This window comes from Vulpes vulpes, chromosome 15 (assembly GCF_048418805.1).
Source record: "Vulpes vulpes isolate BD-2025 chromosome 15, VulVul3, whole genome shotgun sequence".
Lineage (NCBI taxonomy): Eukaryota > Metazoa > Chordata > Mammalia > Carnivora > Canidae > Vulpes > Vulpes vulpes.
In genome coordinates this window covers 47,936,399-47,952,203 of record NC_132794.1, presented here as the reverse complement: position 1 = coordinate 47,952,203, position 15,805 = coordinate 47,936,399, and the positions used below count along the sequence as shown (strand labels likewise).

Here is a 15,805-nt window from a genome sequence, read left to right as displayed (position 1 = left end):
GGTAATTTCCATTACTATAGTTATAAATCATTGCTAGTTTGTTTTTGGTTTTTTTTTTGATACAGGAAGCACCATTCTCCTAGGGGCTTATTATGCCTTCTTATGTAGACACCTACATCTTACTTAACTCTCAAAGATCTTCCTTCCCTTATTTGTATTCTTCTATTTTCTGAAAATAAAGTAGTGTATTCACTGTATCTGTTCAGTGAGGTCCTTGTATCAGTTAATGAATTTCCTGAGAAATTGAGATATGGCAGTATGCCTTATGGGGAATTGACACGGAAATCTATAAGGTTATCTAATTGAAGTTAGATTCACTTTCATTTCCTTTTTAATTTTATTTCATGTTGTGGATGGACATTTGCTGTCATAGGGGCTTACCATGTCCATAACCAGTGGGTTGCAGGTAGCTGAAAGCTAATTCTGTATGCTTAGAAACACTAAGCATACAAAAGCTCTGCTTTTGTTTTTTTTTTGTTGTTTTTTTTTATTTTATTTTATTTATTTTATTTTATTTTTTATTTTATTTTTTATTTTATTTTATTTTATTTTTTATTTTTTTATATGATAGGCACACAGTGAGAGAGAGAGAGAGAGAGGCAGAGACATAGGCAGAGGGAGAAGCAGGCTCCATGCACTGGGAGCCCGCATGGGATTCGATCCCGGGTCTCCAGGATCGCGCCCTGGGCCAAAGGCAGGCGCTAAACCGCTGCGCCACCCAGGGATCCCCAAAAGCTCCGCTTTTGAATTCATCATCCTTATCACCAACATGTATATATTGAGGTATCAACCAGGCAGTGTATTTTGCCAGTTTGTTAATCTGTCTTAAGAAATTACTGCTTTCAATTAAGCAGAATGATCTTTACATAGTATCTTAAAGGTTGCCCTAACTTCTGAATAAGGAATTATTTTGTTGAGTCTCCATGTGTAACAATTAATAAAACTATAACAAAGTCCATTAGATCTGTGGCTATTGAAGTGTAACCATAACACAGGAATATATTTTTAAAGAATATTTTATATCACAACCTGGTAAGTGTTATAGATACATGAAATACTGCATATACATATATAAATTTTTATAACAATATTCACAAAATAATACTTAACCTTCATGTACAATGTATCCTGATTTTTTCCTTTTGTTCTTTTTTTTTAATGTTAGTTGGAACCTACTAAAAATTATTTCATGACCCTCACTACTCACAGTTTGAGAAATAGAGCATTATATGACCTTATAGTATTAATAGGCATAGTATTAATCCCCACGTAGACCATTCTGGATCATTCTTTTTAATAGTAAGAAAATAAAAGAAACTAAAATTTGGAACTTAAAGAAGAGTCTGACTTTCTGTATGTGAAAGAGAACACCAGAAGTTGCTCAGAGAGCTGAATGCACATTTCATTGTAGTAACTCTGACATACAGTGAATAGTCAAGGTCCGTCTCTGTCTTAGTATATTCTGGTATGTAACTGTTATATCCCTGGGTTTCGGAGATTGTGTAAGTAAAGATAACTAATTTAGAAGAACCCACGGTATCCAAGCTTGAGCAAAGTGATTTATTATGAGAATTGACCCCCAAAAATGGCTTTGTTAGAATATGCCTGTCACCATGACTGTCCTGTTTCTTACACTGGTTTATCTAACCTAAGTTTTTCTTATTCATGAAGTATTTATCTAGAGAACACTGGTTTTGTCTGTTATGCAAAGAAGAGTAGAAAATGAAATTTTGGACACCTAATCCTTTAGATTTCCAAAATTCATTAGTTAAGAATATAAAAGTTAAAACTTAAGATGCATGATATTTTAGCGTACATACACACCTGAAAGCCACCCTTTGAAATTTCATAGTCTGCTCTGATCCTGCCAGTTTTCCATTAAAAAAAGTTTTTTTTTTTTTTTACAAAAAGTGTCTTTAAAAAAAAAATAACTTGGGCAGCCCTGGTGGCTCAGCGGTTTAGCACCGCCTTCAGCCCAGGGCATGATCCTGGAGTCCCGGGATCGAGTCCCACATTGGGCTCCCTGCATGGACCCTGCTTCTCCCTCTGCCTGTGTCTCTGCTTCTCTCTCTCTCTCTTTCTCTATGTCTCTCATGAATAAATAAATAAAATCTTTAAAAAAAAATAAAATAAATAATAACTCCTCAAAGATTGGCTAAGAGTGCTAAGACTTATAGGTTATAATTATCTGTTGTGCTGATGTTTGAGTTTTTCAGTTAATTTTAAATATAAAGTCTTGGACTCTCTTGTTTGGGATAAATTCATTATATGTGTTTTGTGCCTCTCATGCCTGATATGACTTGTTTGCTGTTTTTGAGGTCTAGAAAAATATTTCTGGCATTCTTAATATAATTTACAATCCTATGAAAGATCACTTTGTTTAAATAGGGATTTTACTACTGTGGAATCAGAGTTTTTATTTTCACTGGAAATAGACTTATAACTATGCTTACTATATATTTTTTTTAAAGATTTTATTTATTCATGAGAGACAGAGAGAGGCAGAGACATAGGCAGAGGGAGAAGCAGGCCCCTGTGGGGGAGCCTGATGTAAGACTCCATCCTAGGGTCCGGGAATCATGACCTGAGCCAAAGGTAGAAGCCCAACCACTGAGCCACCCAGGTGCCCCTACTATTTTCAGTAAATGTTCCAATAGTATAACTGGAGAAATACTATAATTCAGATGGTGAGTTACACTTAAGAAGGATGAGAAAAGTCGTGAAAGATTTGAAAAGGACTGACATAAATGTGGGGTCCATCTTTAAATCTTGTGGGGGTAGGAAGAAAATTTGGGCATGATAACCAGTAAGTACCCTAATGAAGTTATTAGGCAAGTTAAAAAAAATTTTTTTTTAGTTAGCTACTATATGAACTCATGATTCTGAGAAGCAGTTAACTTGATTCTGAAAAGATGAGCATTTGCTTTGCTTTAGTAGATAACAAGCCAAGTACATTAGAGACAGAAGTAATAAGTGTAGCATATTAAACTTTTTATGTCTTCACTTTTGTTGCCATGGCTGTCCTAGAGATACTAACACACATGAGAAAGTGCACAAATTATGCAGCTGTATTACTTCAGATACACTACTGGAACTCTACTCCAGAAATCCCTTGTGCCCATTACCATTTACTTTTCCCTCTCCATTGCTATGTCCTCCTTGCTTTCCCAAGAGTTGCTGTGGGCAAATATTTGGGTGCTTTCTAGTTTTTGTTATTATAAATACTACTGTTGTGGGTATTACCATACACATCTTTTAGTGAAAATTCATATGTATTTTGTAGAGTATAGATCTAGTAGTTAAATGGCTGGATCATAACGTATGCTTATGGTCATCTTTAATAAATAATGCCAAACAGTTTTCTGAAACAATTGGACCAGTATTTTCACTTTCAGTAACAGCATGTGAGAGGTTCTAGTTGTTCCACATCTTTGCCAGAATGTAATGTTATTTGTTCATTTTAGCCCCTCTGTGCCATGGTATCTCACTGAGGCTTTAAATTACATTTCCCTTATGAATAATGATATTGAATACCCTTTCTAATGCTTATTAGCCATTTGGATAACCTCTGTTATGAATTCTTTTTTTTTTTTTTAAGTATTTATTTATTTATTTATTTATTTATTTATTGAGAGAGAGAGAGAGAGAGAGAGAGAGAGAGGCAGAGACACAGGAAGAAGGAGGAGCAGGCTCCATGCAGGAAGCCCGACATGGGACTTGATCCCCGGCCTCCAGGATCACACCCCAGGCTGCAGGTGGCGCCAAACCACTGCGCCACCGGGGCATGCCCTCTTTTATGAATTCTTATTCAAAGATCGTATTTTTTTATGAGGGTGTCTATGTTTTCAAAGTGATTTGTAGTCTTTATGTATTGCAGATTATCTTCAACTCTGCAGTTTACTTTTGCACTCTCAGTGGTGTCTTTTGTTAAATAGTTAACATTTTTGTGTCCTGTTGGAAGTTTTTGCATATACAAAGGTCATGAAGATAATCCTCTGTTTTCCTCCATAAGTTTTTTTAAATTTACCTTTCACATTCCAACCTACAAGGAATTGTGGTTTTTTTAGTCTGTGGTAAGGATTGTCATTTATTGTCCAATTATTGAAATGATTTTCCTTACTGCCCTCAGCATTGCTTTTGCTAAATAGGTTTGCTAATATATGTATGGGTCTGTTTCTGGGCCCTTTTCTGTTCCATTAGGAAGTCCATTTGTCTATCCTTGAACCAGTATCACTCTGTCTGAACTATATATAGCTTCACAGGTTTTGATAACTGGTAGCATAGATCTTCTGCTTCATCTTTCTTTATTATTGCCTTGGCTCTTCTTGGCTCTTTGCATTCTTATGTAAATTTTAGAATCAGCTTATAAATATTTTAAACTCTTCAACATTGTAGATATGTAGACTACTGGTCCCAGATGTTTTTTGATTATTTCCCCCTGTTACTAAATTATACTAAATTCCATTTTCACTACTTTACCTGTGTATTATTTTCTTTAAAATGATACACTTTAACTAACATGTTAATATTACTTACCTTATTAATCTTGGCTATGAAGCTTTCTTTGTAGACCACTAGTTTGGATAGTAAAAGAAGCTTAATTGAGTAAGGAATGATGATAGAGGGAAGGGCCCAATATTAATTGGGGGAAATACTCCTTCACACACTCTTCTTTCTCTCTCCATCCTGTTTTTAATTGTTAAATACCAAGGGCCAGTTGCAGTGAATGGGTGAATTGATCTATATGTCAGAAGAACTTATTGATTGAATGAATCTCTGGTAGTAGAATGTGATCTTGGCTTAATGATCAGGGATTGTCTAATGCTCCTTTTCCTCTGCTGGTTCAGGCTTCCTTTAGAATAGCCTCCTCCCAGAGAAACTTGAGTGGGGAAAAAATTAGAGAGGATGACAAACCATGAGAGACTCCTAATTCTGGGAAATAAAGGTTTGCAGAAGGGGAGGAGCGTTGGGGGATGAAGTAACTGGGTGACTGGCACTAAAGAGGGCACTTGATGGGATGATCACTGGGTATTATATACTGTATGTTGGTAAATTGAATTTAAATAAAATATTTTTAAAAATAGCCTCCTCCCAGTGTCAGTCTACTCCCACAGAGAGCATATATAATTAATGCTAACTTGTCAGGTAGTGTCTGCAGTGGGCAGGGTGCGTTAACAGGCATGGTCCCTATTTTCTGGTTTGAAAAAGCATTCACCCATGTAGTAAACACACACACGCAGACTTAAAAAGACCTTATATATATATTTTTTAAGATTTTATTTATTTGTAAGGAAGAAAGCACGAGCAGGGGGAGGGGCAGGGGAGAGGTAGAAGCCGACACCCTGCTGAGCAGGGAGGCCCAATTAGGAACTCAGTCCCAGGACCCTGGGACCATGACCTGAGCTCAAGGCAGACACTTAACTGACTGAGCCACCTAGGTACTGCTATATATAATATATATGTATATATATATATTTTTTTTTACTTTTATTTTTTATTTTTTATTTTTTTTTAAAGAGTGCATAGGGGTGAGGGAGGGGCAGAGGGAAAGAGAATCTTGAGCACATTGCCTGCTGAGGTTGGAGCAGGGCACAGGGCTTGATCTCATGACCCTGAGATCATGACCTGAGCCAATACCAAAAGTTAGACACTTAACCAACTGAGTCACCCAGGTGCCCTAGAAAGACTTTAAAAACAAAAATGATTCAGTATAAACATTGGAAGAAGACATAGTTAATTGCCAGATTGATGGTGGATAATTAGTAGTAAAGTTCAGAATCGGAAATCACTTTAGATTGAAATGGACAAAAGTCTTTGTAGAAATGGTGTTGTTTTAGTTGAACTTGGAGTGATAGAGATAATGGGTAGGAGGAAGGATATTACAAGTCAAAGACTGGAGCTAAACAAGAGAAAAGCCAGAAAGGAATCTTTCAATGCCAGTCTTTTGGGATTTAGTTATTAAACCAGGAGTCTTAGCCTTTTTTTTTAGTTGCATTCTTCCACAGATGCTATAATTGTAGTCTTGGGGAAATAAACTTGGTAGCTACTGTGAAGCCATTGGAAGGAGTAATCTGGTAGCCAGTTGCAGGGGCATCTGGGTGGCTCATTTGGTTAAGTGTCTGCCTTTGACTCAGGTTATGATCCCAGAGTCCTGGGATCAAGCCCCATATCAGGCTCCTGGCTCAGCGGGGAGCTTGCTTCTCCCTCTCCCTCTGCCAGGTGCTCCCTCCTTGTGCTCTCTCTGTCTCTGTCAAATAAAATTAAAAAAAAAAAAAAAAAAGAATAGAGAGGTATTTCAGGAGGGACTCTGGGTTTAATCAAAGTTGAATTTGTGGGAAAGCGGAGACTCAGATTTGAAGATTAAAATGGAAGAAGACTGCAAAGAAGGAAATTGAATATGCAAGAGACAGACAATTGGTGGGGAAGCAAAGCAGTTAGCTACCTTTTTTGTTGTTGTTGTTGTTTTTGTTTATTCATGAGAGACACAGAGAGGGAGAAGCAGGCTCCCTGCCAGGAGCCCGATGTGGGACTCATCCTGCATCCTGGGATCATGCTCTGGGTCAAAGGCAGATGCTCAACTGCTGAGCCACCCAGGCGTACCCTTTTTATAAGGTAGAAAACTCCACTGAATATTGGTGCGAGCTCTGTAATTAATGGAAAGATACTCTCTGCCACAAAGAAAGTTTTACAGTTTCTGGAATCTCTGAAACTAAGCTTAACATGACATAAAAAATGTGCAAAAGCACAAAGAAGAGCCACAATGCCTTTTATGATCTAGGTTTGGGAGTTACACTAAGAGTAGAGAACTAGGCTCTACTTTTGAAGAGAAAGTTACCAGTTACCAGAGAATTTATGAACATATCTTAAAATGACCAGAGCCTCTTACTGTTGGGCTTTTATATTATTTCATCATAAAGTTTGTTTTGATATTGTCAGTTCTGATATTTTGGCTAGGCTATTGATGGCTTCTGACTGTGACATCATGAAAGTTCTTAAATTGGTTAAAGGATGTTGGTATCTCTCCCTGCTTTTTGTTACTCATTTTGTTCAGTTTTATTAGCCACAGCAAATGCTGGCTGAGGAAAATAGTAAACACAGAATGACATTTGACTTTTATCTTCAGGAATTCATTGGTCATAAGCCCTAAGTCCTTGTGAGAAAATTTTTTTTCATTGCAATCTCAATAGTATTCTGTATCTTGTATTTTTATTTGATTTGCCTACTTAATTCTGATTGTGTAACCTTGATTATTTATAAACATAATGAAGAGATACTATTTCTCCAACTCTGCTTTCTTTTGTGGTGCTAGATAGAATAGCCTTGTTTTATTATGCAAAGTAAATAAAAATTATATTTCATTTTTGTTGGAAGTGGGCACTGGCTGGCTCAATCTGTGTCTTGGTGTTGTGATTTTGAGCCCCATGTTGATTGAGTGTGGAGAAAAAATAAAACCTTTAAGACAAGAACAACAAAGTTTTGATGGAAGAACATGCAAGTTGATTCCATGTTCAAGATCAGTTTTTAAAGGTGAAGTTTGGGGAGGGGGGGGTTAAAGTAATCTGTGCCCAGCATGGGGCTCAAAATCACAACACTGAAATCAAGAGTCACTTGCTCCACTGAGATCAAGAGTTGAGTGCTCTACCTACTGAGCCAGCCAGGCACCTTTGGGATTATTCTTGAGTGGACAGACCTGAGAGCAAAGACAAGGGGAAGTGCTAAAATTGGAAGCAAGTGTCAGAATTATTTCTCTGGTACTATTCAAATAATAATTTCACGTAAAATTCTTTTGGAGCTATCAAATTAGCTTTGAATTAATTTTTCCACATTCAGCTTTGTCCTCTTACTGCAGAAAACCCTTCATTCTCTTCTGTGCCTTCGTTTGTTTTATAAAGAGTGGTAGTTATTGTTCCAGCAGCCTGTCTCCTAAGTACAGCTTCCAGTCCTCACATCCAGGTAAAGGCTTTGTTCTCATTCCTGTTAGAAGACAGGTAATGAATGTTGACTTAGCTACTTCTTGTCATCTTGTTCCCAATAAACTACCTCAGCTCCCATACTGCTGAGTCATTCGGCAGTCTAACCCAGTCTTCTCCTCCCCTTTCCCACCATGGATATGAATAAATCTAGACAGAAGCTTTTCCACCCCCCAGAGGTGCACCTGTAAGATCCTGTTCTCACTCTGCAGTGAATGTTAGGTTTGAATTCTGTATTAGAGAGTTCGAGGAAGTACCTTTCTCATAATACTGGCTTTGGAATGATATATAAATATCAAGGAACTAAGGAACTAGGCTAAGGACACAAATCAGATGACACTTAGGGATGTTTTAAACAAAGTTTAGGGCCTTTTAAACTCTCTTATTTGATGTGAATGCTTGTCTGATATTTTTCTCTTGTGATACTTGTGGAGAAGTCAGAATGGTTTACTACGTTCCACTTAATTTTATTGTGCTCCACCCTTGCTTTACTGGTGAGAATTTTAAGAAGGAATAGTAGTTCAAATTTTTCATGAATTCATTCTCACACACCTCCTTCCCCACTGTGAGCTCTGGCTCTAGAGTTCCTTTCTTGTACAGTTTTGTAAGGATTAAAGAGTACAAGTCTTACACATAAGAATCTTCTTCTTTGGGTATCCCTGGTGGCTCAGTGGTTTGGTGCCTGCCTTTGGCCCGGGGCGCAGTCCTGGAGTCCCGGGATCGAGTCCTGCATCGGGCTCCTGGCATGGAGTCTGCTTCTCCCTCTGCCTGTGTCTCTGCCTCTCTCTCTCTCGCTCTCTATGTCTATCATGAATAAATAAATAAAATCTTTAAAAAAAATCTTTTTTCTTTTTAATTTTGTTTTGCTTAGAAGAATAAAGACAAAATCCAGAATCTATAGAATATATACCATGTAGTCATCTTTTGAGGAGGCAAAGCAGATTTTATGCTATAACCAGTTAAAAATGATGATTGGCAGAAGCAGAGTTCAGAGTGTCCCCCACTTGTCAAAAGCTCAAGATTATTCCACTTTGCTTTTAAGACCTACATTTGTACCTCTTTCACTAACCAAAAGAAATCTGAAGAGGACTTTTACTTTTACCAAAAAAAAAAAGGCAAAAAGGGGAAATAGCATTCAGCATTTGTTTTGCACTGAGCCATTATAGGCCTACGTGTACAAGAGCAGTGAGAGTGGCTCTGCCAAGCTCCTTCCCCAGGAACTATACCTAGTATCGAGCTGCCATAGGTGTGAACTGTGTTTGGGAGCATCTCTGTTTTATATTCATTTATTTTGTGTGTCTGTTAGCAAGAATTGTTTTTAAAAAGATGTTGTGTGTTTAAGTTTTAAACACTGTCTCTATTAAATGCTTAGAGAGCTTTGACTGGCTATTGATGAAGAATTGCAGACAGGAAGTTTTCAAAAACTCATCTGCTAAATGTTAATTTGCAACTACAGTATTTATATCTGTCGTTACTTCATGAGATCATGAAAGCTGCCAATGCCCTAGGAAGCCATTGTATTCAGGGTTTTCCTGTACTTTATTTTCTCCCTTTCTGTTTGGTCACTTAAAATATCAGAAAATAGAATCCATGTAGTTTAGTGTTTGGTCTATAAACACTACACCCACTACACCCTTTCATTTAAAGTGAGACCTCGGGCAGCCTGGGTGGCTCAGCGGTTTAGCGCTGCCTTCAGCCCAGGGTGTGATCCTGGAGACACAGGATCAAGTCCCACATCAGGCTCCCTGCATGGAGCCTGCTTCTCCCTCTGCCTGTGTCTCTGCCTGTCTCTCTCTCTCTCTCTCTCTCTCTCTCTGTGTCTCTCATGGATAAATAAAATCTTAAAAAAATAAAATAAAATAAAGTGAGACCTCTCCTCATAGATTCTTAATTATAGAAAACAAACCGATGGTTGCCAGAGATCAGAGGGCTTGGGGGAAGGTTAATGGGGATTAAGTAGGGTACTTGTCATGATGAGCACCCAGTGAATTATGGAATTGTGGGTACTGAATCCATATTGTACACCTGAATCTAATATAACACTGTATGGTAACTAACTGGAATTGAAATAAACACTTAAAAAGCAAAATAATATAATAAAATGAGACCTTTGTCTATACCTATGTTTGATATATTCTTTAAGAACAAAAGCAGAAAATTAATTTCTGAGCAATGAAAATCTAATGGTAACATAAATGTTCCTTTTAATTTTAAATAAGACATGGAGAATAAAGTATGGCCCCTTGTTAAATGGATCTGTATCTGAGGGGAAAAACATTTGTATGTTTTCTCTGCTGTACTATGCCAGGAAGTTTACAGCTGTGAGGTCTATCTTCCTGCCCAACTTATTTTCAGTTGAGACTTTTGCATAGTGCCAAAAGGCTCTTTACAAAAGCCTAACCTCTGCTATGTGCATATTGTGATTCTGGTAGCAAGACATACACAAAGCTGCCAATGCCTATGGGATAATGAAGACACTCGAGAGCATGAGGAAGGGACAACAGAACAGCAAAACCTGTGCCCATATCATAACCAAATCATGTCTCCCATAGTGTGACATTGTCTTTTTTTCTAATTTGTTTTAGTCCAAAACAGACTAAAGCGGTAATGAACCTTTCTTTCTGTCCCTCCCCCACCCAGGCATCTTAGGTATTGGCATTTAAGGTGTCCCTTATTGTGTTAAGCATTAAATTTTTTTGTAGGGAGCAGTGTCTAGTTCATGTCGTTATGTGAAGGGAATAGTGAGTAGTGTCGCATTAAAGGACCATCTGTACTGAGGAAGAATTGATGGAACCACTGTTAAGAGAAAATGATGTAAAAAAGTATAGAGAAAATAAAAAAAGTATAGATTGAATAAAATATGCTGGAGGTGTTCAGGATTTCTCTAAAGCTAATAAGGCTGTGTATAAGCATTTTGAGCTAGTGGGTTTTGGTTTTGTTTTTAATCTTAAAACTATAAATCACCTTGCCTTAGTGACTTCCAATGAGAATACTATCTTAACCTAGCTCATTTAAGACAAGTGAACATATTTTAATTTGTGAATGACCACCTCTGGGAGTAGAGTTATCATTAGGCTTTTTCCAAAAAGGTATCACAAATAACATTGTGTTAAAAGGACTCTCTATAGCTAAAACGTTAACTTTCTTATTAATAAATTGTGTTGATGAGAAGATAACTGAAGGAAATATTCTTTCATCTTTCAACTTTACATTTTAAGAATGAAGTAAGGAATGGGCTTTGTTTAATTTTGCCATTTGGGAATACTTAAAATGAGGATAACTATCTCTGGCAGAGATGTTACTTAGTACTCTAGAAGTTGGTAAACCAATTCAGAGGTCTTTAGGTCAGCTGCTGCTGCCTCAGCTACCTGGATGGCTGTAGGCACCCCAACTAGCAGTCCTGAACCTACTACAACTGTAACTTGATGACATGAGCAGTAGCCACTAGACTCATCTCTCCACCTCCTGGAAGAGGGGTAAGGGGGGCTTACCACCAATAATAAAAAAACGTGCATGCAGAAAACAAGAAAAATGACTACCTTCTTTGCAGTAGGAATAGGATTTTTTTTTTAAGTGTATGTTCTTAGCTATCTAGTATCAAGTATTGGAAGAACAGGATGATACCTGGTCTAATTATCTTTGCAATGATCCTCACCTTAGGCATTCAGAAGGTAATGGACATAAATATATAGTGAGGTGGATGAACTTCAATGTACATGCTCACCAACATAAAGATGAGAATGCAGATTATGGTTGAAAACTATTGGAAGGTTAAAATTCTTTTCTGGGTAATGACAGGGATGTCAACATCCAGAGGAAAATATTAAACATGCCAAAGCTACGTGGACCCAATGTTGTGATAAAGTATTGTAAAGTATTCAGTGTGGTTAGAAACCATTGGACATGGCCCAACTCCCCTGGAAACAGTTTTAAAGTCTTTCAGTTTGTTCATGACTATTACTTAGAAAATGCTGATTGGTTCATGGAAATGGATTATGATACACATATTCTGCTAGACAACTTGAGATGGCTTCTCTGGAATCATGATCCTGAAGAGCCCATTTATTTTGGGAAAAGATACCTACAGAATAAAGAAGCCTTGAAAGAGATTCAGTCCTCGAAGATTTTGGTACTGGAATTATAGCTATTCTTCTGTACAGAGTCCTGTTTACTGTTCTCTTGCAGTTTGTTTTCTTGACCTTATAACAATGTATAAATTTGACTACCTTGTGTATGTATTATCTTCATCCATATAGTTATTCAGGTTACAACCTGCCTTATCTGAGAAAAAAAAAAGAAAGAAAAAAATGAAGTAATCAAGAATGAAGATCCAAAGATAAAATGTCTAGCATTGCACTGAAGAATTGCATCTGTAATAAAGAACACTATAATCCCACTGACACATTCTTTTATGTGAACATTGCATACTTTTAAAAAATCTTTTGCATGGGGATCCCTGGGTGGCGCAGCGGTTTGGCGCCTGCCTTTGGTCCAGGGCGCGATCCTCAAGACCCGGGATCAAATCCCACATCGGGCTCCCGGTGCATGGAGCCTGCTTCTCCCTCTGCCTATGTCTCTGCCTCTCTCTCTGTATGACTATCATAAGTAAATAAAATTTAAAAAAATTAAAAAAAAAAATCTTTTGCATGAATGCCTATGAACTGAAGTTTTAATATGAACTTTTAGTCTTGTTAAACTGTATTGAAACAGTAATACAAATGAAGAATTTATACATATTTTTAAGTGGTCAGATAAAGGAACTAAAGCAATATTGTTTTCTTTTCCTGACCTCTTGTATTGATGTCACTGAATAAATAAGACAAGCTAACTTACTAGAACTACAGTTGATCCTTGAACAATGCAGCAGTTAGGGATGCCGACCCTCTTTGCAGTCAAAAATCCAAGTATAATTTTTGACTTCCCCAAAACTTAAACTACTAATAGCCTACTGTTGACAGGAAGCCTTACCAATAACATAAACAGCCAATTAACACAAATTTTGTATGTTATCAGTGTTATAGATAGTAAACTGGAAAATAGAAAATGTTATTAAGGAAATCACAAGGAAAATACATTTACATTTGTATTTGCATTTTTTAAAAAATACATGTGTAAGTGGACCCACACATTCCAAAACCACGTTCTTCAAGGGTCAGCTGTACACTGCACTGTTAGTATACACATGTGATGCTAAACAGGCTATGCCTGGCTGACTCAGTCAGTAAGTAGAGCATACGACTCTTGATCTCAGGGTTGTAAGTTTGAGCCCCACTTTGGGTATAGAGATTACTTTAAATCTTAAAAGGGAGAGCGGAGCACCGGGGTGGCTCAGTGGTTGAGCATCTGCCTTTGTCTCAGGTCATGGTCCTGGGGTCCTGGGATCGAGCCCCGCATCAGGCTCCCCACAGAGATCCTATTTCTCCTTCTGCATATGTCTTTGCCTCTGTCTGTGTCTCTCTCATGAATAAATAAATTTTTTAAATGTGCCTTATAGAAAAATTTAGAAGGAAATATTGTTGGCCATCATGTTTTTAATGCAAGACATGAGTTTGTATTCATGGTATAACAAATGAACCAAACTTCCCCCTCATATATACTTTGTTTTGTCTAATGAAAGTTTTGCTCTATTTATAATTAACAGTATCTCTTCCATAAAAAGATAGAATTAGAAATGCCACTTGCTTACAGTATATTAATAAAACCATGTTTTTAAAAATTAGCATAGACCTTGACTGTATTATGCATTTGATTCTAATTACTGGTTTATTATCTATTAGAATTAACAATATTCAGTAAGAAGAATATGTTTAAGTCAGACGTTTAATATGTGACTTTTTTTCCATTTTGCTTGCATTAAACTTGTAATGACATATTTGCCAATGACACTAATTTGCATTTTTTGTTTTGTAGTCACTGGTTTTCAGCAGCCACTGCAAAGCAGTGAGTGGCTACTCAGACCAGGTCATCCATCAGCGGAGATCAGCTACCTCCTCGCTTCGTTGCTGCCTGCTCACTGAACTGCCATCTTTTTTGTGTGTAGCCAGTCCACGAGTAAGTGCCACAGGAGGAAAGAGACAAAATAGATACTTGAAGAAATAAACCAACTTTTAAGAGATCCATTTCTTAAACAGAACTGTTTTAAGCTGTTTGGACCGTAAGAAACATAAATCTTCAGTATTTAGGAGACATATGTGGTCCTGGCTTTCCCAAGACAGTATTCTTTCCTTTAAATGGCATTGGTTTGAGAACTGTTGTATGATAGATGGGAATGACTTCTTTCCCTGGCAATGTCTCTCCTGTGTAGTTCCTTTCATTTAGGCGGGGGCTCTAAACTACCATGGGAGCAAGCCATCTGTCAGGTAGATTATCACCAAGCAGCAGGGTCAGGGACAGCGGAATATTTGAAAAGGAAAAAGAGCCATTTGTTACCTGCATTGAGGTTTTTGAGGGTTTTTCAGAGGAGGGAGCCAGATTGGAAGGGAGATTTGATCTGGCCTTATCGCCTTGGTACAGTCTCCAAATAACAAAAGGAAACATAACACTCCAGCATCAAAAAATTTCTTCCTCTGGTGTTCCATCACTTTCCTCAGCAGCCCTGCCTAGACTGTGGTTCACAAGTATGTTCCCTCTGAAAAGCGACTGTTGTGCTGTATTCACCATTTAGCAGTCCTAGTTTTATTTGCAGGTTGGGAGCAGTTTCTGTTGTGGTTTCAGCATTGAGCATCTGTTAGATCCTTCCTAATACTCCATTTATGAAAACAGGATACTCTGATAATTGCCAATACCATCGCTGCAAAGGCTCTCCTTTGCACAATGCAGTGTTTTTTTACTCTACTTACCTCTTCCTCTCTTTCCTGTCATTGATCAGAGCTAGACAGAAGCTCTCTCACAGTTCTGAAGAAGTATATGAAGGGAGAGGCACAGAGTAGAGATGCGCCAGACTCTGGTTAGAGCAGAGAACACATTTCTGTCTTCCTGGCTCAATTCCTTTTGCTGTAAGGGGCGTCTTTCAGTTAGCCAGCAAAATGCTCTATAGAGGCCAACATTTCTTACCCTTCTGTGTTTCACCTTGTTTTCTCCACTTATTCTACACTTAAGCTGTGTTCATAGTTCTATTTAAAGAAGGTGGAGCCTTTTGAATCTTCCTTGGTGATATTTTTCTGTCATTTTTACATCAGCTTGTATCTTTATTAAGTTCTCAAAGGTCAGAATCTGGCAGAGGGTCCCAAGAAAGCTGAATGGAAATGAGACGGTAGGGGCAGCCCCGGTGGGGCAGCAGTTTGATGCTGCCTGCAGCCTGGGGTGTGATCCTAGAGACCCGGGATCGAGTCCCACGTCGGGCTTCCTGCATGGAGCTTGCTTCTCCCTCTGTCTGTGTCTCTGCCCCTCTCTCTGTGTTTATGAATAAATAAATAAAATCTTAAAAAAAAAAAAAGGAAATGAGATGGTAGAAATGAGTCCCATTGACTCCTGCCTGCTTTCCCTTCTTTCTGCTGACCCTGTACTACATGAACTTGATTCCCAGACCACTGTCAACTTTGATTTATATTGGCTATCTAAATAGAAAGTATTTAGATTTTCTTTGTATCCTGTTCTTCCAAAGCATTTTTGGTCTTTGAAGCTTAAGTCGATGCAAGGAAATGCACCTTTTCTAGAAAACATCTAAAGTCAGTTGCTTCTGTGGAAAGTGGTCTTCAGGCTTCATAGTTGTATGGTTCATTTTCTTCTCACCCTCCCGATCTGATGTGTATATACTGAGTGGCCTAATAAGAGGAAGTCTAGATTTCAGAGAGGGATATCCAGATAGTTTGATTTCTCATATCCCCAGTGATTTA

The 15,805-nt window shown here is 37.8% G+C and overlaps 1 protein-coding gene across 1 annotated transcript in view; it reads left to right on the top strand.

Annotated features, from left to right (window-relative positions):
- INO80 (INO80 complex ATPase subunit) overlaps positions 1 to 15,805 on the top strand; it is a 129,559-nt gene that overhangs the window by 70,123 nt on the left and 43,631 nt on the right. The window contains exon 25 of the mRNA XM_025998496.2: positions 13,881 to 14,021. Coding sequence (XP_025854281.1) covers positions 13,881 to 14,021 — 141 coding nt within the window. The remainder of the gene's footprint in view (positions 1 to 13,880; positions 14,022 to 15,805) is intronic.